Raw genomic sequence first — 27,214 nt, 5'->3', positions numbered from 1 at the left:
TGTGGAAGTGGACATTTCAGAATCCCTTTAATTTTGAGGGTTTTTGAAGGTGACATGGTTCACACCAGCTCAGAGGTGGGGAAAATCCTGGTTTGGAGTCCAGAACTCTTATGACAAATAGTTCAAATACTGTTGCCAACTTAATGTCATAATGAAATGCTGTCTGGTAAGTACTATATGTTTTTAATACCGTGATGGTCGGGACTTATTTTAAAAAGGTAAGTTACCATTGCTATGTATTGTACTGAATGGAAATGCTGAAGCACATGGGTTGAATGCAATAATCAATAGAGGTTTATTAGATGATTGTGAACTGCAAAAAGGCTTGATCTAGACTGAAGGAAAGCCCGCAAAGTAGCCAATTACATCACAGACTATCATGTAATTAAATTCTTAAAGTGGCCATGCAACAACACAACAACCCACATATATAACAACCATTAAATTGCATTAAAGTACAATATCACGTTAGCCTAGTGGTTAGCACTGTTGCTTCATAGTGCCAAGGTCCCAGGTTCGATTCCCGGCTTGGGTCACTGTCTGTGCAGAGTCTGCACATTCTCCCTGTGTCTGCGTGGGTTTCCTCCGGGTGCTGCGGTTTCCTCCCACAAGTCCCGAAAGATGTGCTGTTAGGTAATTTGGACATTCTGAATTCTCCCTCTGTGTACCCGAACAGGTGCCGGAAAGTGGCGACTAGGGGCTTTTCAAAGTAACTTCATTGCAGTGTTAATGTAAGCCTACTTGTGACAATAATAAGATTATTATTATTGTTATTAATATCATTATGCTCTTCTGAATTGCACAATATTGAAATTCAGATTTGATTTACATTACATTTACATTACATTTGATTTACATACATGGTTTTATTGAAGTTCAGCTCAGACATATGTTTGAATGTTTCAAAGCTTAGACAGATGGTTGAGCTTCTGTTTGACTTCATTGACTTTAATGCATTAGGCCCTGGAAGTTTTGTTGATGACGGTTGTTGAATGTAATCTTGTTATGCCTGCTTGGCTGAGTTCCAAACCCACAAATGGATTTAGCTCAGCATGATTTGTTTATATAGCTGTCAAGGGGACTGTGAGCTGAGTTATTTTGTACGTTTTTTAAGTCGATAGGAGAATAATACATTTTTAAAGTGGATTTTGAACAACTTTATTTTGACAGCTTTATGAGCTTCACATAGGCCTCCCAAATGTAATAATAGTGTCTGTAAATTCAGTATATAGTAAATACAGAGACATTAGGTGTGGAATAGGGGGAGTCGGGGTGTATAGGGAGGGTATGGAGGATGAGGGGCTATAGGAAGTGAGGGTTTATGTGAGTGAAGGGGATTGAGGAGAGTATTCGGGGATGTGGCGAGGGTTTGCGGGTGAGGGAACAGAGAGTTAGGGGCTGCTTACTCCTCTCCAGATGATGTTACAGCAAACAGAGCCGGCTCTTTTAACCTGGCCATCTCACCATCTGCCCATCTCCATCTCTGCCTCTGCAGTGCTGCGGAAAGCAGCATCCCTGACTCTAGCCCGGTCTCTCCAGCATGAAAATAGCATTGGTAGGCACTGCCAGGCTTAAAGGACGGTAGTGAACTAGGTGGGTTTTTGCAATAATTGACTTTTAATTCCAGATTTTTATTGAATTCAAATTCCAACCTCTGCCGTGGGAGGATTCGAACCCAGCTCACAAATCATCACCCTGGGTCTCTGAATTAGTAGTCCAGTGACAATACCTCTATACCACTGCCTCCCCTCTGACCTTTTGTATTGTAGGCGTACACCCTTGGTACTGCCCAAATTCATTTTTAATAGAATGCTTACAGCAGACAGAAAATATTTTCATCACAATTTTTATCAAAAGCCAGCTTATTGGACCACAGCAATTCCCAGTTTTCTTTTTTTTTTAAATCCCTTTTGAAATTTTTCATTTTAAGTGTTAATGAATAATATATAAGGTAACTGATAAGTTAAATGTTTTATTTTTATGGTTATCAGGCCAGTGGTGAGAGAGTTCATTTCATAATCTGTAGAGCAGCAAAGGAGCAGCTCCCAAATGTTATTCAAGAACTGGGATCTCAGACAAGTAACCAACAACTATCCCAACATACACAGCTCCTGTTCCACAGCAGGCCCAGTACTCAAAAGGTGAGTGAGAAAGCAATTCAGTAATGAATACCATTAAAATGCATGATTTATATTATTTGAGCCTATTCACTGTTAATTAATTATCTGTTATAAAAATAGTTCTGAAATAACTTCAATTGAATTCAGTATGCATGGCTATCACTTGATATTAAATATTCAATTCAAATTATTTACTTCAGATTTATAATCAGCAAGATAATATTATTTATCCATTAGGAATAATTTTGCAGTTTCCAATGTGATACATTTCATTGCTCACATATAACTTAAATAGTTGCATCTGTAGTAATCTATAGAATGTCACTCTATCCTTGAATATTAGTTTTGAACCTATCATGCACTCTCTCATGCCAAACTTAAAGCTAATTGTATTTTTATTAAATGTTCTTGGACTCTTAAGTTTTCTAAGAATGATGACATCTAATTCTCTTGGCAGAGTGTTCCCAATCTTGACAGGAAGGAGGGGTCAACAAAAGTTATCTGCTTCCATATAGGAAGGGAAATCAATGAATAACAATATGATCTTGCATTAGTATAGTACCTTTTAATGCAGGAAAATGTCCAACGGCACTTAACAAGACTGTTATCAAATAGAATTTGACACACAACCGTGTGAGGAGATATTAGAACGGGTGAGCAAAATCTCAGCCAAAGAGGTAGATTTTAAGGAGAATTTTAAAGAATGAGAGGAAGTGGCAGAGAGATTTAGAAAAGGAATCCCAGAATTCAGGGTCAAGGCAACTGAAGAAACGGCAGCCAATACAGAGAAAATTGACAATTTGCAAGAGGCCAGAATTAGAGGAGCGCAGAGATGTCAGAGGGTTGTAGGACACGAAAAAGTTACAAAGATAGGACAGGACAAGGTCAGGAAGGGAATTGAAAGAAAGAATGAGAATTTTCAAAATTAAAATATTGCTGGACCAGGAGCCAGTGTAGGTCAGCGAGTACACAAGCACACTTAGAAATTAGTAAACGGAATTTGAGGTGCGATTCAGCGACCCCATTGCGCCAGGCGTGGATCTGGGCGCAACTTGTGAATCGAGTACAAGCCCCAAATCAGGTGCCGTGCCAGGCACGGAAGCTTGCGGCGGGTCGCCGATTCCTTCTGCCCAGCGCAATCCAAATGTCGCCTTCACTGGCCGAGATTTAAATTAACCTAATTGCGAATAAATATCCCAGACGCTGATTCACCCGGTGCCCGGTACTCACTGGCTGCACCTGGGAGACCTCGTAAGGGCGCTGTTTGGTACTGGTCCACACAAATCCATTGAAGACACCAGGTTATCGGGGACAGGGCAAGGTGGTGCCAGGTTCGCACTGCTGGGTCAGGCTAGGGCAGGCCTTTCCACCTATGGGTGGGGGGGTGGATTCCGGGGACCTCCTTGAGGTTTGGAGGGGCGGGGCTAAATACACCAGAAAGGGATTGTGGGGGTGGAGATCGAGGCTGTTGCTCAGAATGGCACACTGGTCTGCGAGGAGCCTTTCCTGCTGGCGAGCTGAAGAAAAGTTCTAAATGCACCATTCAGCGGACTTTAACTTGAGTCCACTGAATTGTGGCCTTGGTGTTTGTTAAGATACAAGCTGCAGAGTTTTGGTTGAATTCGGGTTTACAGAGTAAGCAAGCTGGGAGAACAGCCATGAGAGCCTTGGAATAGTCAAGTCAAGAGGTAACAAGGTTTGGATGAAGGTTTCAGCAGCTGATCAACTAAGGCAGGGGTAGAGACGCATGATGTTATGGATGAGCAAATACTCAGTCTGAGTGATGCAGCTGATAAAGGCTTGAAACCTTATCTTGGTGCCTAATTGGACATCGAGGTATTAAAAAGTCTGCTTCAGCCTCAGACAGTGAGCACCGGGAGGGCTGGATTAAGCATTAGGGAACGGAGTTTCTAATCGGGAATAATAATAATAATCTTTATTGTCACAAGTAGGCTTACATTAACACTGCAATGAAGCTACTGTGAAAAGTCCCTAGTCGCCACATTTCGGCACCTGTTCAGGTCACAGAGGGAGAATTCAGAATGTCAAATTCACCTAACAGCACATCTTTCGAGACTTGTGGGAGGAAACTAGAGCACCCCGAGGAAACCACTCAGACACAGGGAGAATGTGCCGACTCCGCACAGACAGTGACCCAAACCGGGAATCGAACCTGGGGCCCTGGAGATGTGACTCAACAGTGCTAACCACTTCTACTGTGCTGCCCCACGAATGTAGACAATGCCTCCAGTCTTTCCAATGTTTAAGCGGAGGTCATTTCTGTTCATCCAGGACTGGATGTCAGTTAAGCAGAATGACACAAATCAGAGGCTGGGACAGGTTCAAGAAAGGTAGCAGTGAGTTAGAGCTGGGTGATGTCAGTGTACCTGTGATGCTATAATGTTTTTGGATAATGTCGCCAAGGAGCAACGCGAAGGTGAGAAAGAGAAGGTGGTCAAGGATAGACCCTTGGGGAAATTCAGAGGTATCAGTGCATGACAGAAAGGGAAGCCATTGCTAGTCATTCTCTAGCTATAATTGATAGATTGGAATGGGACCAAGAGAGGGAAGTCCCACCCAGGTCGACGACCAAGGAGAGGCATTGGAGGAGGATAGTGTGGCCAACCATGTTAATGGCTGCCATGAGACATTGTTTATTATGGTCACAGTGATATTGGATGTCATTTTTGAATGATCATCTTTGAAGGGAAAAAGTTGTGAAATAAGCTACAATAGAAATAATTTATAATCCATGTAAATATATTCATGAAAACTCCCCGTTATCGCATTAATATTGAATGAAAACAAAAGTTTTGCCTATTTCCTCAGGATCTATCCCAATGTGTTACTTGTCAAGAAAAGCAGATCAATGTACAGAAAAAACCTCATGAATCTTTAGGAATGACTGTAGCAGGAGGTCGGGGCAGCAAAAACGGTGAATTGCCAATCTTTGTCACCAGTGTGCAGCCACATGGCTGCCTCTACAGAGAAGGGAGGATTAAACGTGGTAAGGCTATACATCGGTCAGAACCCACAAGAACCCCTTTGGTGATTCCGTTCGGCATATTAAAAAGTGTAAGATATTTTCATCATGCAGAGTGGGGAAGCAATTGTACCTGCTGTGGGACATCTCAGACTTTGAATGCAGTTGTGAAAAATGAAAATGCTGGCTAAACCTCCTGTTCCCAAGACCTTTGTGAATCTATGACGCTCATCTTCTGTAACCTCTGTAGGCCGGCTATTGTATTGTTTTTACACATCAAAGTGCATTTCATGTATTTTAGAACTAGAGATTTATAGTTGGAGCAAGGTGATGAACTCAAAGCAGAATAATAGTGACTAACCTTATGTAGAATATTACAAATTCAACTAATTATTTTCTTGTATTTGATTTACTGTGACAATGTAATACAGTAAATGTTCATATAAATGATCATATTTGCTAATTATAAATTAAATTTACAGCATCTTTTGACAAGTAGATAAACTAAAGCATTTGCTACTGTCTACATTTATTAGCATGCCTAATTATAGATTTTGAAGAGGACAGGAGTTGGGGAATCTAGTTGGTAGGTGTTTTAAAATGGCTGTTTATGATTGACATTCTAACTTAATTCCATTTGCTATTGCTAATTTTTAGGAGGTATGTATAGGCTGATAGATATAACAGTCTTTTCTAACAGCGAACAACATCATTGACAATGAGGACTGAGATTATGGCGAGAACTTTATGCTCCCCGGGATATATTTTACCAGCAGCAAAGAAGGCATTGGGTGTCCCACTCATCTTTGGGCCAACTGAGACCCTTAAGGGGTCAATTAATAGATTATATCTGCGGCAGGGGAGACCAGAGCCAAGTGTTCAAGCCATTCAATAAAAGCTGGTGAGCCGTGTGTTGCGGGGGGGGGGGGGGGGGGGGCATCACCTCCCCCTCCTCCCCCTCCTCTTTGAGCAACCTATGCCAGGCCCTCACACTCCCCAGCCCTAGCAAGACCCTGGACTTACTTACCTTTATTTAGAATCCATAGACTCTTCTTCAGGCAGCAGAGGTTACCACTCCTGGTGGCATTGCGGTGAGAAGAGAGCAGCCAACCATTTAATCATTTAATTGGCTGAAGGTGGGTCGGATGGGTCGGAAGGTGCACCTCAAACAAATTAATAGCCTGACGCTCAGTAAATGGCTGTGTGGCCAGCCAGTCAAGTGCAGGTGGGCTGGCCCCTCAACTTTTATGCTGGGGTGGTGGGGAGGGAAATCAGTGCAACAAACCACCTATTTTTCTGTCTCAGTAAAAGAGTAAACGTTATGTTTTCCAAATTTAATAGTTAATTGATTTTTGTTCATGAAGTTCCAAAATACCACCGAGGATTTCACGTTAATCAGTGATCTTGTGAAAATGTCAAAATAGATGAAATATTAATGCAAGCACGCCAAGACTAAAACACATTGATTAATGGGAAGCCAAAAATAAGTCTGATTATTTTAACAGGGGATGTACTACTGAGCATCAATGGTATTGACCTGACCTGCCTGAGTCACAGTGAAGCAGTGGATACACTGAAAACGAGTGCTACTTCACCAGTTGTTATACTAAAGGCATTGGAAGTACAAACAATAGAAGAGCAGGGCCAAGCTGCAGATGAGCAACTCAGCACAAACAATGAAAATGAATATGAGATCACTTGGTCACCATCGTGGGTCATGTGGTTAGGATTGCCAAGGTGATTGACTTATCTATTCTGTCTTGTGAAACAGATGACATTAAGCCTTTTTCAATGTTAACTCTGAAACGCTAAAGAAATTTTGTATCAATTTATTTCTGTTCAAAAGGTATTGTGACTTGCCAAACAGGGTATGATCGCTTAAATTTCTCCAGTTCTTCATTTTCAACGTTTTCTTTATTTTTTAAAATAATTTTTATTGAAGGTTTTCATAAAATATCAATAACAAAATGAGAAAGAAAAAAGAACCCAACAGGGTTAAGTACAAAACACTGTCTAAAAAAGCAACCCCCCAAACCCCTCCCCCCCCTCCCATACATAAATAATAAATCAACATTAACACCCCGACTTAAGACAACAGGTGTATACACCCCCTCAGACCCTCCAGTGTAAATAACATAAACAAAAATAAAGTAAACCCCCCCCCGAGCTGCTGGTGCCATTGACCAATGTCTATCGTTCTGCCAGAAAGTCTAAGAACGGTTGCCACCGCCTAGAGAACCCTTGCACCGACCCTCTCAAGGCGAATTTCACCCTCTCCAATTTAATGAACCCTGCCATATCGCTGATCCAGGATTCCACGCTTGGGGGCCTCGCATCTTTCCACTGAAGGAGAATCCTTCGCCGGGCTACCAGGGACGCAAAGGCCAGAATTCCAGCCTCTTTCGCCTCCTGCACTCCCGGCTCCTCTGCCACCAAATATTGCGAGCCCCCAGCCCGGTCTGACCCTAGATCCTACCACCCTCGACACCATCCTCACTACGCCCTTCCAAAATTCCTCCAGCGCTGGGCATGCCCAGAACATATGGGTGTGATTTGCTGGGCTCCCTGAGCACCTAACACACCTGTCCTCACCCCCAAAGACCCGGCTCATCCTTGTCCCGGTCATGTGTGCCCTGTGCAGCACCTTAAACTGTATGAGGCTGAGCCTCGCGCACGAAGAGGAAGAGTTCACCCTCCCTAGGGCATCTGCCCACATCCTCTCTTCGATCTCCTCTCCCAACTCCTCCTCCCACTTACCGTTCAACTCCACCACCAAGGCCTTCTCCTCCTCCTGCATCACCTAGTACGTTTCCGAGATCTTCCCCACTCCCACCCACCCCCCAAGAGCACCCTGTTCTGTACTGTGTGTGGCAGTAGCCGCGGGAATTCCATCACCTGCCTTCTGGCAAACGCCCTTACCTGAAGGTGTTCCCCAGGGGGAGCCCGTACTTCTCCTCCAGCTCACCCAAGCTCGTGAACATCCCGTCCACAAACAGATTCCACAGCTTTCGTATCCCTGCCCTGTGCCACCCCGAAAACCCTCCACCTGTTCTTCCTGGGGCGAACCGGTGGTTCCCCCATAATGGGGTCCACGCCAAGGCCCCAACTTCCCCCCCCTATGCCACCTCCACTGCCCCCAAATTTTGAGGGCCGCCACCACCACCGGGCTCGTGGTATACCTCCTTGGAGGGAGCGGCAGCGGCGCCGTTACCAGTGCCCCCAAACTCGTACCCACACAGGACGCCGTCTCCAGCCTCTTCCATGCAACCCCCTCCCCCTCCATCACCCACTTGCGCACCACCGTCGCATTGGCGACCCAGTAGTACCCACAGAGATTGGCAGCGCCAGCCCCCCCCCCCCCCCCCCGCCCCCCCCCCCCCCCCCCCCCCCCCCAATATCTCTACTCTGCTCCAGGAACACCCTTCTCGCCTTCGGAGTCCCTCGCGCCTACACAAACCCCATTATACTCCTGTTAACCCGCCTGAAAAAAGCCTTTGGGATAAACACGGGGAGGCACTGGAACAGGAACAAAAACCTTGGGAGCACCATCATTTTGAATGACTGCACCCTCCCCGCCAAGGACAGCGGCAACGCGTCCCACCTCTTGAAATCCTCCTCCATTTGCTCCACCAGCCTTGTAAAGTTAAGCCTACGCAGGGCCCCCCAGCTCCTGGCCACCTGGACCCCCAAATATCTGAAGCTCTTCTCCGCCCTTTTTAGTGGGAGCTCGCCAATCCCCCTCTCCTGGTCCCCTAGCTGAACTACGAACAGCTCGCTCTTCCCCATATTGAGCTTGTACCCCGAAAAGTCCCCAAATTCCCTAAGGATCCTCATTACCTCTGGCATTCCTCCCACCGGGTCTGCCACATACAGCAGCAGGTCGTCCGCATAAAGCGACACCCTATGCTCCTCCCCACCTCGCACCAACCCCCTCCAGTTCCTCGACTCTCTCAGTGTCATAGCTAGGGGTTCAATCGCCAGTGCGAAGAGCAGGGGGGACAGGGGACACCCCTGTCTCGTCCCTCGGTGCAACCAAAAGTATTCTGACCTCCTCCTATTTGTGGCCACACTCGCCATCGGGACCTCATACAACAGCCTAACCCACCTGACAAGCCCCTCCCCAAACCCAAACCTCTTCAGCACCTTCCACAGGTACCCCCACTCTACCCTATCGAAGGCTTTCTCAGCGTCCATCGCCACCACTATCTCTGGCTCCCCCTCCCTCGCCGGCATCATGATAACGTTTAAAAGCCTCCGCACATTCGTGTTCAACTGTCTCCCCTTCACAAACCCCGTCTGGTCTTCATGGATGATCTGCGGCACACAATCCTCAATCCTCGTGGCTAAGACCTTCGTCAGCACCTTGGCATCTACATTTAGCAAGCAAATCGGTCTGTAAGACCCACAATTCAGGGGATCCTTGTCCCGCTTCAGGATCAAGGAGATCAGTGCCCGGGACATCGTCGGGGGTAAAGCCCCCCCCTCCCTTGCCTCATTAAAGGTCCTAACTTTTTTTATAGAACTCGACCGGGAAACCGTCCGGCCCCGGTGCCTTCCCCGCCTGCATGCTTCCTATCCCTTTGATCAGCTCCTCCAGCCCAATCGGGGCCCCCAGTCCCGCCACCAGTCCCTCTTCCACCTGTGGAACCTCAATTGGTCCAGGAAATGGCCCATCCCTCCCTCCTCCCGTGGGGGCTCGGATTGGTACAATTCCTCGTAGAAGTCCCTGAAGACCCCATTGATGCCAACCCCACTCCGCACCACGCTCCCTCCCCTATCCTTAACTCCCCCGATCTCCCGAGTGCGTCCCGCCTCCGAAGCTGATGCGCCAGCATCCGGCTTGCCTTTTCCCCATACTCGTAGACCGCCCCCTGCGCTTTCCTCCACTGCACCTCCGCCTTCCTGGTGGTCACCAGATCAAATTTGGCCTGGAGGCTGCGCCTCTTCCTCAACAATCCTTCCTCAGGCTCTTTCGCATACCTCCTGTCTACCCTCACCATCTCCCCCACCAGCCTCTCCCTCTCCCCCCGCTCCCTCTGCTCCTTGTGGGCCCTAATGGAGATCAGCTCTCCCCTCACCACCGCCTTCAGTGCCTCCCGTACCATTCCCACTCGGACCTCCCCGTTGTCGTTGGTCTCCAAGTACCTCTCTATACTTCCTCGGACCCGGTCGCTCACCTCCTCGTCCGCCAACAGCCCCACCTCCAAGCACCACAGCGGGCGCTGGTCCCTCTCCTCCCCCATCTCCAAGCCCACCCAATGCGGGGCGTTTCCGAAATGGCTATTGCCGAATACTCGGTATCCTCTACTCTCGCTATCAGCGCCCTACTCAAAATGAAAAAGTCGATTCGAGAATAAGCCTTATGGACATGTGAGAAGAATGAAAATTCACTAGCCCCCGGCCTTGCAAATCTCCAAGGGTCCACCCCTCCCATTTGGTCCATAAATCCCCTCAACACTCTAGCCGCCGCCGGCTTCCTACCCGTCATAGACCTGGAACGATCCAGTGGTGGATCCAACACCGTGTTAAAGTCTCCTCCCATTATCAGGCCCCCCACTTCCAAGTCTGGGATCCGACCCAACATACGCCGCATAAAACCCGCATCATCCCAGTTCGGAGCATACACATTGACCAGTACCACCCTCTCTCCCTGCAACTTACCACTTACCATTATGTACCTACCGCCATTATCTGCCACAATGCTCGACGCCTCGAATGACACCTTCTTTCCCACCAAGATCGCCACCCCTCGATTTTTGGCATCTAGCCCCGAGTGAAACACCTGACCTACCCACCCTTTCCTCAGTCTTACCTGGTCTGCCACATTCAGGTGTGTCTCCTGGAGCATAACCACATCCGCCTTAAGCCCCTTCAGGTGTGCGAACACGTGGGCCCGCTTAACCGGCCCATTCAATCCCCTTACATTCCAGGTTATCAGCCGGATCAGGGGGCTACCCGCCCCCCTCCGCCGCCGACTAGCCATCACCCCTCCTCGGCCAGCCACGCGCCCGTACCCCACACCTGGCCCGTTCCCCACAGCGGCATACCCCCGTCTCGACCCCCCCCCACTCGCTCCAGCTCCTCCTTGACCTTAGCAGCAGCAACTCGATTTCCCCCCCACCCCCACCCCCCCGGCTAGGACCCATCCTAGCTGGTTTACTCCCCCCATTGCACTTCCGCAAGTCAGCTGACTCCTGCTGACCCCGCCACCCCTTCGACTCCTCCCATTGTGTGGCACACCCTCCTCTCCCGCTCCCCATCGACAGGCTCTCCCCCTCCCCCCTCCGTTCTAAGCGCGGGAAACAATCCTCACTTCCCCGCCCCCCCCAGTCTTCGGCGCGGGAAAAAAGCCCGCGCTCTCCACCTACCAGGCCCTGCGACCAACCAAAACAGTGCCCAACCCGCCCCATCCACCCTCCCCAACCCAAAAGAGAAAAACACGGAGAAAAAGAAACCCAAAACAATACAAAGGCCCCCCCCCCCTCCCCCCCGGCGAACCAGAAATAGGCATAACATATCCACCGCAGTCCCCAATCGCCCATCCCGACCCTCAGTCTGTGTCCAGCTTCTCGGCCTGAACAAAGGCCCACGCCTCCTCCGGAGACTCAAAATAATGGTGCAGGTCCTTGTAGGTGACCCACAGTCACGCCGGCTGCAACATGCCAAACTTCACCCCCTTCCTGTGCAGTACCGCCTTCGCTCGATTGTACCCGGCCCTCCTCTTCGCCACCTCCGCACTCCAGTCCTGATATATCCGAACCTCCGTGTTCTCCCACCTGCTGCTCCTCTTCTTCTTGGCCCACCTGAGCACACACTCCTGATCGACGAACCGATGGAACCTCACCAGCACCGCCCGCGGAGGCTCGTTAGCCTTGGGCCTCCTCGCCAACACTCTATGAGCCCCTTCCAGCTCCAGGGGCCCCTGGAAGGACCCCGCTCCCATCAGCGAGTTCAACATGGTGACCACATAGGCCCCCGCGTCCAGCCCCTCCAGCCCCTCCGGGAGGCCCAGTATCCGCAGATTCTTCTGCCTCGACTGATTCTCCATCTCCTCGAACCGCTCCTGCCATTTCTTGTGGAGCGCCTCGTGCGCCTCCACCTTTACGGCCAGGCCTAAGATCTCGTCCTCATTGTCAGAGATCTTTTGTCGAGCCTCTCGGATCGCCACCCCCTGGGCCGTCTGTGTCTCCAGCAGCTTATCAATAGAAGCCTTCATCGGCACTAGCAGGTCCGTTTTCATCTCTCTGAGGCAACGCTGGATACCCTCCTGTTGCTCCTCCGCCCACTGCCTCCACGCTGCCTGGTCTCTGCCCGCCGCCATTTTGTCCTTCCCTCCCTTCTTCAGGCCCACCACCACCTTTTTTGTCGCCCTGCTCCTAGTTAAAGCCATATACTGACGGGGAGCTTTTATTAACTCCTTCCCACACCGGGAAACGTCGAAAAAGTGCCCTTGGGGGCCCTGAAAAGAGCCAAAAAGTCAGTTTCTGCGGGAGCCACCGAATGTGCGACTTAGCTCTGCATAGCCGCAACCGGAAGTCTCGAGAGGGAATCCTTTTGGCAGTGTTCGCTTCACCAATCTTCCCCAAAAAGTCTGTGAAAACTCCTGAAAAAGGTCTGAGAGTACGTTCCAGACGGGAGCTGCCGAATGCACGACCAACTCCTCCATGGCCGCCACCGGAAGCCTCGTTCCCGCTTCTTCAATGGCCTTGGTAGATAGAACATAGAACATAGAACAATACAGCGCAGTACAGGCCCTTCGGCCCACGATGTTGCACCGAAACAAAAGCCATCTAACCTACACTATGCCATTATCATCCATATGTTTATCCAATAAACTTTTAAATGCCCTCAATGTTGGCGAGTTCACTACTGTAGCAGGTAGGGCATTCCACGGCCTCACTACTCTTTGCGTAAAGAACCTACCTCTGACCTCTGTCCTATATCTATTACCCCTCAGTTTAAAGTTATGTCCCCTCGTGCCAGCCATATCCATCCGCGGGAGAAGGCTCTCACTGTCCACCCTATCCAACCCCCTGATCATTTTGTATGCCTCTATTAAGTCTCCTCTTAACCTTCTTCCCTCCAACGAAAACAACCTCAAGTCCATCAGCCTTTCCTCATAAGATTTTCCCTCCATACCAGGCAACATCCTGGTAAATCTCCTCTGCACCCGCTCCAAAGCCTCCACGTCCTTCCTATAATGCGGTGACCAGAACTGTACGCAATACTCCAAATGCGGCCGTACCAGAGTTCTGTACAGCTGCAACATGACCTCCCGACTCCGGAACTCAATCCCTCTACCAATAAAGGCCAACACTCCATAGGCCTTCTTCACAACCCTATCAACCTGGGTGGCAACTTTCAGGGATCTATGTACATGGACACCTAGATCCCTCTGCTCATCCACACTTTCAAGAACTTTACCATTAGCCAAATATTCCGCATTCCTGTTATTCCTTCCAAAGTGAATCACCTCACACTTCTCTACATTAAACTCCATTTGCCACCTCTCAGCCCAGCTCTGCAGCTTATCTATATCCCTCTGTAACCTGCTAAATCCTTCCACACTATCGACAACACCACCGACTTTAGTATCGTCTGCAAATTTACTCACCCACCCTTCTGCGCCTTCCTCTAGGTCATTGATAAAAATGACAAACCGCAACGGCCCCAGAACAGATCCTTGTGGTATTCCACTTGTGACTGTACTCCATTCTGAACATTTCCCATCAACCACCACCCTCTGTCTTCTTTCAGCTAGCCAATTTCTGATCCACATCTCTAAATCACCCTCAATCCCCAGCCTCCGTATTTTTTGCAATAGCCTACCGTGGGGAACCTTATCAAACGCTTTGCTGAAATCCATATACACCACATCAACTGCTCTACCCTCGTCTACCTGTTCAGTCACCTTCTCAAAGAACTCAATAAGGTTTGTGAGGCATGACCTACCCTTCACAAAGCCATGCTGACTATCCCTGATCATATTATTCCTATCTAGATGATTATAAATCTTGTCTCTTATAATCCCCTCCAAACTTTACCCACTACAGACGTGAGGCTCACCGGTCTATAGTTGCCGGGGTTGTCTCTGCTCCCCTTTTTGAACAAAGGGACCACATTTGCTGTCCTCCAGTCCTCTGGCACTATTCCTGTAGCCAATGATGACATAAAAATCAAAGCCAAAGAAGGTCCAGCAATCTCTTCCCTGGCCTCCCAGAGAATCCTAGGATAAATCCCATCAGGTCCCGGGGACTTATCTATTTTCAGCCTGTCCAGAATTGCCAACACCTCTTCCCTACGTACCTCAATGCCATCTATTCTATTAGCCTGGGGCTCAGCATTCTCCTCCACAACATTATCTTTTTCCTGAGTGAATACTGACGAAAAATATTCATTTAGTATCTCGCCTATCTCTTCAGACTCCACACACAATTTCCCATCCCTGTCCTTGACTGGTCCTACTCTTTCCCTAGTCATTCGCTTATTCCTGACATACCTATAGAAAGCTTTTGGGTTTTCCTTGATCCTTCCTGCCAAATACTTCTCATGTCCCCTCCTTGCTCGTCTTAGCTCTCTCTTTAGATCCTTCCTCGCTACTTTGTAACTATCCATCGCCCCAACCGAAACTTCACACTTCATCTTCACATAGGCCTCCTTCTTCCTCTCAACAAGAGATTCCACTTCCTTGGTAAACCACGGTTCCCTCGCTCGACGCCTTCCTCCCTGTCTGACCGGTACATACTTATCAAGAACACGCAGTAGCTGATCTTTGAACAAGCCCCACTTATCCAGTGTGCCCAACACTTGCAGCCTACTTCACCACCTTATCCCCCCCAAGTCACGTCTAATGGCATCGTAATTGCCCTTCTCCCAGCTATAACTCTTGCCCTGCGGTGTATACTTATCCCTTTCCATCATTAACGTAAACGTCACCGAATTGTGGTCACTGTCCCCAAAGTGCTCTCCTACCTCCAAATCCAACACCTGGCCTGGTTCATTACCCAAAACCAAATCCAACGTGGCCTCGCCTCTTGTTGGCCTGTCAACATATTGTTTCAGGAAACCCTCCTGCACACACTGTACAAAAAACGACCCATCTATTGTACTCGAACTATATCTTTTCCAGTCAATATTTGGAAAGTTAAGGGGCGTCATTCTCCGACCCCCCGCCGGGTCGGAGAATGGCCGTTGGCCGCCGTGAATCCCGCCCCCGCCGAAGTCTCCGCTCCCGGAGATTGGGCGTGGGCAGGAATCCGGCCGTGCCGGTTGGCGGGACCCCCCGCTGGATTCTCCGGCCCGGATGGGCCGAAGTCCCGCCCAGAAATTGCCTGTCCCGCCGACGTAAATCAAACCTGGTATTTACCGGCGGGACCAGGCGGCGTGGGCAGGCTCCGGGGTCCTGGGGGGGGCCGCGGGGCGATCTGACCCCGGGGGGTGCCCCCACGGTGGCCTGGCCCGCGATCGGGGCCCACCGATCCGCGGGCGGGCGTGTGCCGTGGGGGCACTCTTTCCCTTCCGCCTCCGCCACGGTCTCCACCATGGCGGAGGCGGAAGTGACTCTCCCCACTGCGCATGCGCGGGAAACTGACAGCGGCCGCTGACGCTCCCGCGCATGCGCTGGGAAACTGACAGCGGCCGCTGACGCTCCCGCGCATGCGCCGCATTTCCGCGCCAACTGGCGGGGCAACAAACGCCATTTCCGCCAGCTGGCGGGGCGGAAATCCCTCCGGCGTCGGCCTAGCCCCTCAATGTTGGGGCTAGGCCGCCAAAGATGCGGAGACTTCCGCACCTTTTTGCCGGCGCGATGCCCGTCTGATTTGCGCCGGCTTTGGCGCCAGTCGGCGGGCATCCCGCCGTTGGGGGAGAATTTCGCCCAAAGTCTCCCATAATAACTACCCTGTTACTTTCGCTCATATCCAGAATCATCTTCGCCATCCTTTCCTCTACATCCCTAGAACTATTAGGAGGCCTATAAAAAACTCCCAACAGGGTGACCTCTCCTTTCCTGTTTCTAACTTCAGCCCATACTACCTCGGAAGAAGAGTCCCCATCTAGCATCCTCTCCGCCACCGTAATACTGCTCTTGACTAGCAGCGCCACACCTCCCCCTCTTTTGCCTCCTTCTCTGAGCTTACTAAAACACCTAAACCCCGGAACCTGCAACATCCATTCCTGTCCCTGCTCTATCCATGTCTCCGAAATGGCCACAACATCGAAGTCCCAGGTACCAACCCATGCTGCCAGTTCCCCTACCTTGTTTCGTATACTCCTGGCATTGAAGTAGACACACTTCAAACCACCTACCTGAACACTGGCCCCCTCCTGCGACGTCAAATCTGTGCTCCTGACCTCTATACTCTCATTCTCCCTTACCCTAAAACTACAATCCAGGTTCCCATGCCCCTGCTGCATTAGTTTAAACCCCCCCAAAGAGCACTAACAAATCTCCCCCCCAGGATATTTGTGCCCCTCAGGTTCAGATGTAGACCATCCTGTCTGTAGAGGTCCCACCTTCCCCAGAAAGAGCCCCAGTTATCCAGAAATCTGAATCCCTCCCGCCTGCACCATCCCTGTAGCCACGTGTTTAAATGCTCTCTCTCCCTATTCCTCATCTCACTATCACGTGGCACGGGCAACAACCCAGAGATAACAACTCTGTTTGTTCTAGTTCTGAGCTTCCATCCTAGCTCCCTGAAAGCCTGCCTGACATCCTTGTCCCCTTTCCTACCTATGTCGTTAGTGCCAATGTGGACCACGACTTGGGGCTGCTCCCCCTCCCCCTTAAGGACCCGGAAAACACGATCCGAGACATCACGTACCCTTGCACCTGGGAGGCAACATACCAAACGTGAGTCTCTCACTCTCCCACAAAATCTCCTATCTGTGCCCCTGACTATAGAGTCCCCAATTACTAATACTCTGCTCCTCTCCCCCCTTCCCTTCTGAGCAACAGGGACAGACTCTGTGCCAGAGGCCCGTACCCCATGGCTTACCCCTGGTAAGTCGTCCCCCCCACAAGTATCCAAAGCGGTATACTTGTTTCTCAGGGGAACGACCGCAGGGGATCCCTGCACTGACTGCTTTTTCCCAGTCCCTCTTACAGTTACCCACCTATCTCCAATCTTTGGTGTAACTAATTCCCTGAAGTTGCTATCTATGACCCCTTCTGCCTCCCGAATGATCCGAAGTTCTTCCAACTCCAGCTCCAGTTCCCTAACTCGGTCTTGGAGGAGCTGGAGATGGCAGCACTTCCTGCAGGTAAAATCAGCAGGGACACTAACTGCATCCCTCACCTCAAACATCCTGCAGGAGGAACATTGCACTCCCTTCCCTGCCATTCCTCTTACTTTCTACCAAGATCTGGCTAACAACTAAATTCAATTTTTATAAAAAATAATAATAATATAAAATATGGTACTTACCTCAGACCAATGGGTTTTATGATTAGGTTAGAGGAGGAGGGCAGGTGGGAGACACTACACGTGGTGTCTCGGGTTTCCTCTCCACCAGAATGTATTGGTGAGGGTCTTCCCAGACGTCCGCAGGTCGACTTCCTGTTCCCGCCTAAAAAAATAATTTAAAAAAAAAAGAAAAATTCTCAGCTCCTGCTGAAATTGACTAACCAGCCAGCTCCACTCCCGCCGAAATCGACTGGCCTGCCCCTGCAAAGAAGGTCTGTGAAGATCTCTTCACAGTTGTTCCCTCTGCTGCTAGAATTCACTTTTATTAGAGGCCTTCAAGTCAGGTTGCAGCTTTAAGCTTGCCCTTCCCCCGCCTGCATGCTGGAAGAGGCTCCTCTCTCCCCTGCAGTTACAGACAAATCGTTTACTGTTTCTGCCGGGTCTGGTAACCAAAAGATATAACATTCCTGGGGGACACTGTCAGGGGAATGTTACAGTCTTCTTCCCACACCGGGAAATGTCAAACAAATGCCGTGGGGGCCCTGTAAAAGAGCCCAAAAGTCCATTCCAAGCGGGAGCTGCCGAATATGCGACCTAGCTCTGCATAGCCGCACCCGGAAGTCTTTTCAACGTTTTCTATGTATTCAGAGGGCTTATGAAATTGGCATCGTCCATTATAGAGATGAGTGGCTGGATTTTCCGATTTGGAAACTATGTCCCCACGCCGGCGTGGGAACGGTTTACGCCAGGAAAACTGGCGCAAAACAGCCACCGATTCCCCGTTTTGCTGGGGACCAGCAGGAAGGCAGCGGAGAGCACCCAGCTGTAGCTGCTGATGCGGCCTCGAGAATCGCCAGGTCCGTGGCCGTGCATGATACTGCGGCGGCCTGCAGCGGCCGCGCCATCCTTCAAGGCGGATGCAGCTCGCGGAGCCAGCCCGCGAAATAGTCCCCCCCTTCGGCTGGCTCGCGCGCCCCGGACCACCTCCCCACAGTGCCCCCCGCCCCGAATAATGTCCCCCCTACCTGTGTATCGGCCCTCCCCCAACTGTGGCGGCGCTGGACTGTGTCCACAGCCACCGTGCTGAGTTCCCGAATGGTGAGACCATGAGAGACCCACGCTGTTAGGAACGCGGCCAATCGGGGGAGGAGCATCAGGGGGCAGGTCTCAGGCAATGGCCTGAGGCCGTGGATACGTGGCGCAACGTACTCTCCGAGTACACCGCTTTGCAGGGGGTGGAGCATCGCGAAAGCGGCACTGTCCCCGTTTCTGTCGGGAATTTAGATTCTCCGGCCTGTCGCCAAATGCGATTTCGGCGACCCAGAGAATCCAGCCCGAGGACTTTGGGTTTGGTTTTCCCCATCAAGAATAATGCTCAAACGTAGGATTGCAGCTGCCAAGTTGTTATATCCGATTCCAGATTCCAAATTCCAACAGTGTTTTTTTCTGAAGACTCCATGTCAGGACTGGAGCCAGGAGCACTGACTGGAGATAGTCTGATTGGAGGTAGTCTGACCAGTGCTAACACACCAAAATGCTTTTTTTAACTTGTCTTGTATTGAGCCTTTGGCATCAACTCCAGTTATGTTTGCCAATAGGCTAGTCCTTTAGCTTATGCTATATCCTTAGTGCCTGCACATACTACCTTTATTAATGTTTACATTGCATTTCAGTAGCAACTTGCCCTGATCATCTTTTGCCAAGTTTTATTGGGGATCATTCTTACTCTCTTTCATTATCAACCCGGTGTGTAAACTTAATTTCATCCTTTAATTAGGTTCATCATTTTTGTTCTTTGTAAATAATGTATCCTGCACTGGAATTTCTAAACTCTTGCAAACTCAAGTTTTTCTCATGGTTAGCTGCCTATGGGTATCTTTTGATAGGAGGTATAGTGAACTTCCAGCATTGATTATTAATCAACCATTAATAATTAATTTGACCTGATGGTCCTTATGGCCCGGTCTTACTGTAAATTGATGCCCAAAGTGATATGATTTATCTTTCAACAAGATATAGTTATCCCAACGTCAAACTTCTTCCTCACAAATCGAAACAAAATTGCTGTTTTTACTAAGTTGGTGATCATCAATCCTTTGGCATTTAATGTAAATCATACCAAGTCTTTCTATGAGTTTTGCCAACAGTTTTGAGGTATGTGGCTGAGTCAGACTATCTACAAACAGGGAAGATAAAATAGATGGTGCAATCTATTCTTCATTGCTGTTGCGTGGCAGGCAGAAGGTCTTTGTTAAGAACACTCCTTAAGATGTGTTATTTCAGCTGACTTAACGTAGATCTCAGCTGGGAACAGCTGCAAAGCCACCACATGGAGTAATCTGCACACCAGAAGAAAGAATTATAGCTTAGATCACTCAGCTATAGATGATCTACAGTTTGATTAATTTGTTCCAGTTGCCAGAATCCTAACACCCATACAAGAGACTTCTTTCTTCTCTTCCTGCTTGTGCTATCCTTCTGTCTCCTAAAGTGTGAAGTAAATGCCAAGAATAAAAAAATATTTAGCAATCAAATGAAAACATAATGGAGTTACAATAAGCATTTATGATAATATTTTCTTTCTTTTCAGTTCCCTTCATGGCAGTCATGACATTGTCCTACAGAGGAGTAACTCAGGAAGCTGGGGCTTTAGTATTGTTGGTGGTTATGAAGAAAATCACTGTAATCAGCCCTTTTTCATTAAAACAATTGTATTTGGGACACCAGCTTATTATGATGGAAGACTGAGGTAAGCAAGCATTTATTTTGTCTTTATTTGGAAGCCTTCATTTTAAAATGATAAATTCTGCATGTGACTAGCTTCTTCATTACTGAGACTGAATGTCGACCCAAATGTTTATGTCATTTTACTCTAATAATCGAGTAACAAAATATAAATGAATCTTTTTAGGCACCAAATTAGAAATAAATGGCGGCATAAAAATTGAAAATTCAGTGAATAATGATGACTAATTTCAACACAATTACATGTTTTTAAATATTGACTCTCCTCTCCTTACACTTTTTCTTTTGTATATATTTTGTTTACATGAAATAGTTGTCCCAAAATTGTGGATAAAAACATTATGTAAACAGTCGTCCGTGTTGATTCCTATAAGGTTGTAACGTAACAAATGCAATATGTCTTATGAAAGTTAATTGTGTCACAGATTTTATGAAACGTTGCAACATTATTTATTATGCTAAATGTTGAAAAGTGGCACATTCCTGGTAATATTTAATGACATTTCAAATTCCTTAAACTTCAAAAAATGTTGATCAAGTTCGCATGGTAAAATGTCATAGAATGTTTCATTGATGGAATCTAGGCATTTTTATTATATAACTAATTCCATTGAGATGTTAACAGTAGACTTGTGTTCGCGTTTTCTAACAGGCTCAGAGTTTATGTTTCTAATTAGTCCAATGTTTGTCAAGTAAGCAATATTTGTTGAGAATTTTTCTGTTTCTGATTTGGCTAAAATAATTTTTACTTCTCTTTCAGTTCTATTTATCTTAACAATCATATTCCACAAGCATTAATTTTGACAACAAAATAAATTCTACAAAGCAGTTGCACTGATAGTACTTGGCTTAACTAACTGCCAGTGTAAAACCATAGAACGTTTTTAGGTGCTGGTTTAGCACAGGGCTAAATAGCTGGCTTTTAAAAGCAGACCAAGGCAGGCCAGCAGCACGGTTCAATTCCCATACCAGCCTCCCCGAACAGGCGCTGGAATGTGGCGACTAGGGGCTCTTCACAGTAACTTCATTTGAAGCCTGCTTGTGACAATAAACGATTTTCATTTTCATTCACATAAGGCAACCATTTGACCCCTCATGTCCATGTGTTTCACTTTGCAGCACTGGAATGCTCTCTACTCTTCCCTTCATTGTCCCTAGCGTCTCTACGTTTCCTCTCCCTCCCTCTTGATCTGACCCTGATGCCCAGACCTTGCATTGTGTCTGGGGCGTCAGAAAGCTGGAAACAGCAATAAACCTGGGGCGGGATTCTCCCCTACCCGGCGGGGCAGGGGGTCCCGACGCCGAGGAGTGGCGTGAACCACTCCGGCATCGGGCCACTCCAAAGGTGAGGAATCCTCCGCACCTTCAGGGGCTAGGCCGGCCCCAGAGTGGTTTGCGCCCCGCCGGCTGGCGGGGAAGGAGCTTGGCGCCACGCCAACCGGCGCCGAAGGGTCTCCGCCAGCCGGTGCGAGTTGCCGCATGTCGTGGGAGCGCATGTGCTGGCGTCATCCCAGACCATGCGCAGCAGGCGATCTTCTCCACGTCGGCCATCGCGGAGGACCACAGCAGCCAAAGCGGAGGAATAGGGTGCCCCCACGGCACAGGCCCGCCCATGGATCGTGGGCCCTGATCGCGGGCGTGGCCACCGTGGGTGCACCTCCCGGGGCCAGATCCCCCCGCCCAAGGAACCGGAGGCCGCCTGCACCGCCAGGTTCCGCCGGTAAGGACCTACTCTAATTTACGCCGGCAGGACCGGCTGAAAAACGGGCGGCCACTCGGCCCATCGCGGGCCGGAGAATCGCCGGGGGGGGTGCGCTGTCAGCGGCCACCGACCGGCGCGGCGCGATTCCCGCCCCGCTAAATCCCCGGCACCGGAGAATTTGGCAGCCGGAGTGGGCGGGATTCACGCTGCCCCCCGGCGATTCTCCGACCCACGCGGGGGGGGGGGGGGTCGGAGAATCCCACCCCTGTTATTACCTACACCATTGACTGATAAATCTATTCAGATGCAGCTTCAATCCATCAGATGGGGTTTAATTCCATTCTTTTCTGTCTGTTACTTCTGAATCCCATGCCCCTTCAATTTCAGCAATTACTTTTAGAGTCAAGATGGCTTTGATCCTTTCTAAAGGCTTTCAAAATATTTGTCTACGTTTGTGACGCTTGCCTTTCATTGTCACCATCCCTTAAATTATACACACATGAAATGTTCTGCTTCTCCCATTGCTGTGCTCTTAATACCTGCCCAAGTCAACATCTGGATTTGTGAATAGTTATGCAAATGAGCTGACTTGAAGATATTTGTATAATGTAGTACCTTACCACTCAAGTGTGATTAGCACCAGTCTTAATCATTTAGACCTGATTTAAATCAGGGGAAAATATTGGCATATAGATGTAATAAAAATACAGTAAAGAACAATTAATTTCAAACAACTTGACAATGGCAAATTTCTTGTCATAAAACACAGTCTCCCACACTCCCCTACGAGCTGCTGCAAAAATTAATCACCTTTTACACTCCTCCAGGAAGAATTACTTCAGCAGTTGGAAAATTATGTAATAACCAATTAACTTTGGTTCCAGTCTGAATCACTTGACATCAAATATGGAATTTAAAGTTCATTGACATAAAATTGATCAATCATTTTAAATTAGTAACAAAACAGAATACTGCAGTTGCTGGAAATCTGAAATAAAAATAGGAAATGCTGGAAACACTAAGCAGATCAAGCAGCATGAGTGGAAAATGACATTCATGCCAGGTAATCACCATCTCCAACAAGAGAGAATCCAACCATATCCCCATGACATTCAATGGCATTAACATCGCTGTATCCCCCACTATCAACATCCTGGGGGTTATCATTGATCTGAAACTGAACAGGATCAGCCATATAAATACTATAGGTACTAGAGCAGGTCAGAGGCTGGGAATTCTGCAGGGTAACTCACATCCTGACTCTCCAAAGCCTGTCCACCATCTACGTGGTGCAAGTCAGAGTGTGATGGAACACTCTCCACTTCCCTGGATGAGTGCAGCTCCAAAAACTCTCAAGGAGCTCAACACCTCCTTTTCGGGGTACAAATTAAATCTCGTCAAGAGTGGATGTTTTCTTTTCTGTTCATGAACATATCAAACCACTTGCCCTCACATCCTCGTTATTGACTTTTGCAGCCTATCTTTCTCTAATTCAATTTCAAGTCACGCCCCCGGAAACTATTTTTCCATTACATGGGAATGTGACAGAGATATTACAAAAGAAAAAATATTAAAACTCTTGTTTTCCTTTTTTTAATACATTTAGAGTACCCAATTATTTTTTTTCCAATTAAGAGGCTATTTAGCGTGGGCAATTCACCTATCCTGCACATCGTTTTGGGTTGCGGGTGTGAGACCCACGCAGACACAGGGAGAATGTGCCACCTCCACATGGACAGTGACCCGGGGCGGGGATCAAACCCGGGTCCGCAGCGGCGTGAGACAGCAGTGCTAACCACTGCGCCACCATGCTGCCCCTAAAACCTCTTGTTTTCCTGACAGAGTATCTTGCAAACTGCCAAAAAGGGAAGTGGGTGTTCTGTGGAGGTCAGCAGTGATGTGTTGGGTACTCTGCTACACAGATGAACCAACAAGGTTGCGAATGGTACAACTCCGTTTTATTACTAACATTTATTTACAGTGGTAAACTGGTTACTGAGGTTCGATCATAACCCTAGAATCTGTGGACCTGTTCCTAATACTATCTTGTAGTGGCACTCAGCACATGGTGGATGTCTGAGTGGCTTGCGCCACGCCAACCGGCGCCGAAGGGTCTCCGCCAGCCGGTGCGAGTTGCCGCATGTCGTGGGAGCGCATGTGCTGGCGTCATCCCAGACCATGCGCAGCAGGCGATCTTCTCCACGTCGGCCATCGCGGAGGACCACAGCAGCCAAAGCGGAGGAATAGGGTGCCCCCACGGCACAGGCCCGCCCATGGATCGTGGGCCCTGATCGCGGGCGTGGCCACCGTGGGTGCACCTCCCGGGGCCAGATCCCCCCGCCCAAGGAACCGGAGGCCGCCTGCACCGCCAGGTTCCGCCGGTAAGGACCTACTCTAATTTACGCCGGCAGGACCGGCTGAAAAACGGGCGGCCACTCGGCCCATCGCGGGCCGGAGAATCGCCGGGGGGGGTGCGCTGTCAGCGGCCACCGACCGGCGCGGCGCGATTCCCGCCCCGCTAAATCCCCGGCACCGGAGAATTTGGCAGCCGGAGTGGGCGGGATTCACGCTGCCCCCCGGCGATTCTCCGACCCACGCGGGGGGGGGGGGGTCGGAGAATCCCACCCCTGTTATTACCTACACCATTGACTGATAAATCTATTCAGATGCAGCTTCAATCCATCAGATGGGGTTTAATTCCATTCTTTTCTGTCTGTTACTTCTGAATCCCATGCCCCTTCAATTTCAGCAATTACTTTTAGAGTCAAGATGGCTTTGATCCTTTCTAAAGGCTTTCAAAATATTTGTCTACGTTTGTGACGCTTGCCTTTCATTGTCACCATCCCTTAAATTATACACACATGAAATGTTCTGCTTCTCCCATTGCTGTGCTCTTAATACCTGCCCAAGTCAACATCTGGATTTGTGAATAGTTATGCAAATGAGCTGACTTGAAGATATTTGTATAATGTAGTACCTTACCACTCAAGTGTGATTAGCACCAGTCTTAATCATTTAGACCTGATTTAAATCAGGGGAAAATATTGGCATATAGATGTAATAAAAATACAGTAAAGAACAATTAATTTCAAACAACTTGACAATGGCAAATTTCTTGTCATAAAACACAGTCTCCCACACTCCCCTACGAGCTGCTGCAAAAATTAATCACCTTTTACACTCCTCCAGGAAGAATTACTTCAGCAGTTGGAAAATTATGTAATAACCAATTAACTTTGGTTCCAGTCTGAATCACTTGACATCAAATATGGAATTTAAAGTTCATTGACATAAAATTGATCAATCATTTTAAATTAGTAACAAAACAGAATACTGCAGTTGCTGGAAATCTGAAATAAAAATAGGAAATGCTGGAAACACTAAGCAGATCAAGCAGCATGAGTGGAAAATGACATTCATGCCAGGTAATCACCATCTCCAACAAGAGAGAATCCAACCATATCCCCATGACATTCAATGGCATTAACATCGCTGTATCCCCCACTATCAACATCCTGGGGGTTATCATTGATCTGAAACTGAACAGGATCAGCCATATAAATACTATAGGTACTAGAGCAGGTCAGAGGCTGGGAATTCTGCAGGGTAACTCACATCCTGACTCTCCAAAGCCTGTCCACCATCTACGTGGTGCAAGTCAGAGTGTGATGGAACACTCTCCACTTCCCTGGATGAGTGCAGCTCCAAAAACTCTCAAGGAGCTCAACACCTCCTTTTCGGGGTACAAATTAAATCTCGTCAAGAGTGGATGTTTTCTTTTCTGTTCATGAACATATCAAACCACTTGCCCTCACATCCTCGTTATTGACTTTTGCAGCCTATCTTTCTCTAATTCAATTTCAAGTCACGCCCCCGGAAACTATTTTTCCATTACATGGGAATGTGACAGAGATATTACAAAAGAAAAAATATTAAAACTCTTGTTTTCCTTTTTTTAATACATTTAGAGTACCCAATTATTTTTTTTCCAATTAAGAGGCTATTTAGCGTGGGCAATTCACCTATCCTGCACATCGTTTTGGGTTGCGGGTGTGAGACCCACGCAGACACAGGGAGAATGTGCCACCTCCACATGGACAGTGACCCGGGGCGGGGATCAAACCCGGGTCCGCAGCGGCGTGAGACAGCAGTGCTAACCACTGCGCCACCATGCTGCCCCTAAAACCTCTTGTTTTCCTGACAGAGTATCTTGCAAACTGCCAAAAAGGGAAGTGGGTGTTCTGTGGAGGTCAGCAGTGATGTGTTGGGTACTCTGCTACACAGATGAACCAACAAGGTTGCGAATGGTACAACTCCGTTTTATTACTAACATTTATTTACAGTGGTAAACTGGTTACTGAGGTTCGATCATAACCCTAGAATCTGTGGACCTGTTCCTAATACTATCTTGTAGTGGCACTCAGCACATGGTGGATGTCTGAGTGGCTTGCGCCACGCCAACCGGCGCCGAAGGGTCTCCGCCAGCCGGTGCGAGTTGCCGCATGTCGTGGGAGCGCATGTGCTGGCGTCATCCCAGACCATGCGCAGCAGGCGATCTTCTCCACGTCGGCCATCACGGAGGACCACAGCAGCCAAAGCGGAGGAATAGGGTGCCCCCACGGCACAGGCCCGCCCATGGATCGTGGGCCCTGATCGCGGGCGTGGCCACCGTGGGTGCACCTCCCGGGGCCAGATCCCCCCGCCCAAGGAACCGGAGGCCGCCTGCACCGCCAGGTTCCGCCGGTAAGGACCTACTCTAATTTACGCCGGCAGGACCGGCTGAAAAACGGGCGGCCACTCGGCCCATCGCGGGCCGGAGAATCGCCGGGGGGGGTGCGCTGTCAGCGGCCACCGACCGGCGCGGCGCGATTCCCGCCCCGCTAAATCCCCGGCACCGGAGAATTTGGCAGCCGGAGTGGGCGGGATTCACGCTGCCCCCCGGCGATTCTCCGACCCACGCGGGGGGGGGGGGTCGGAGAATCCCACCCCTGTTATTACCTACACCATTGACTGATAAATCTATTCAGATGCAGCTTCAATCCATCAGATGGGGTTTAATTCCATTCTTTTCTGTCTGTTACTTCTGAATCCCATGCCCCTTCAATTTCAGCAATTACTTTTAGAGTCAAGATGGCTTTGATCCTTTCTAAAGGCTTTCAAAATATTTGTCTACGTTTGTGACGCTTGCCTTTCATTGTCACCATCCCTTAAATTATACACACATGAAATGTTCTGCTTCTCCCATTGCTGTGCTCTTAAT

At 48.7% G+C, this 27,214-nt stretch overlaps 1 protein-coding gene across 3 annotated transcripts in view; it reads left to right on the top strand.

Moving 5' to 3' along the window:
* The window catches only part of lnx2a (ligand of numb-protein X 2a), a 275,515-nt gene that overhangs the window by 230,171 nt on the left and 18,130 nt on the right, over nt 1–27,214 (top strand). For all 3 annotated transcript variants that reach the window (XR_011935204.1, XM_072476930.1, XM_072476929.1), the window contains 4 exons: nt 1,992–2,141; nt 4,950–5,127; nt 6,609–6,840; nt 20,098–20,256. Coding sequence is in view for 2 of the 3 variants with exons in the window: in XM_072476930.1 (XP_072333031.1) it covers nt 1,992–2,141; nt 4,950–5,127; nt 6,609–6,840; nt 20,098–20,256 (719 nt within the window). In the remaining variant the exon portion in view is untranslated. The remainder of the gene's footprint in view (nt 1–1,991; nt 2,142–4,949; nt 5,128–6,608; nt 6,841–20,097; nt 20,257–27,214) is intronic.

Source organism: Scyliorhinus torazame, chromosome 15 (assembly GCF_047496885.1).
Source record: "Scyliorhinus torazame isolate Kashiwa2021f chromosome 15, sScyTor2.1, whole genome shotgun sequence".
In the NCBI taxonomy this organism is placed as follows: Eukaryota; Metazoa; Chordata; class Chondrichthyes; order Carcharhiniformes; family Scyliorhinidae; genus Scyliorhinus; species Scyliorhinus torazame.
Note: the sequence above shows the minus strand (reverse complement) of the source record. Positions and strands in the feature narration are given on the sequence as shown.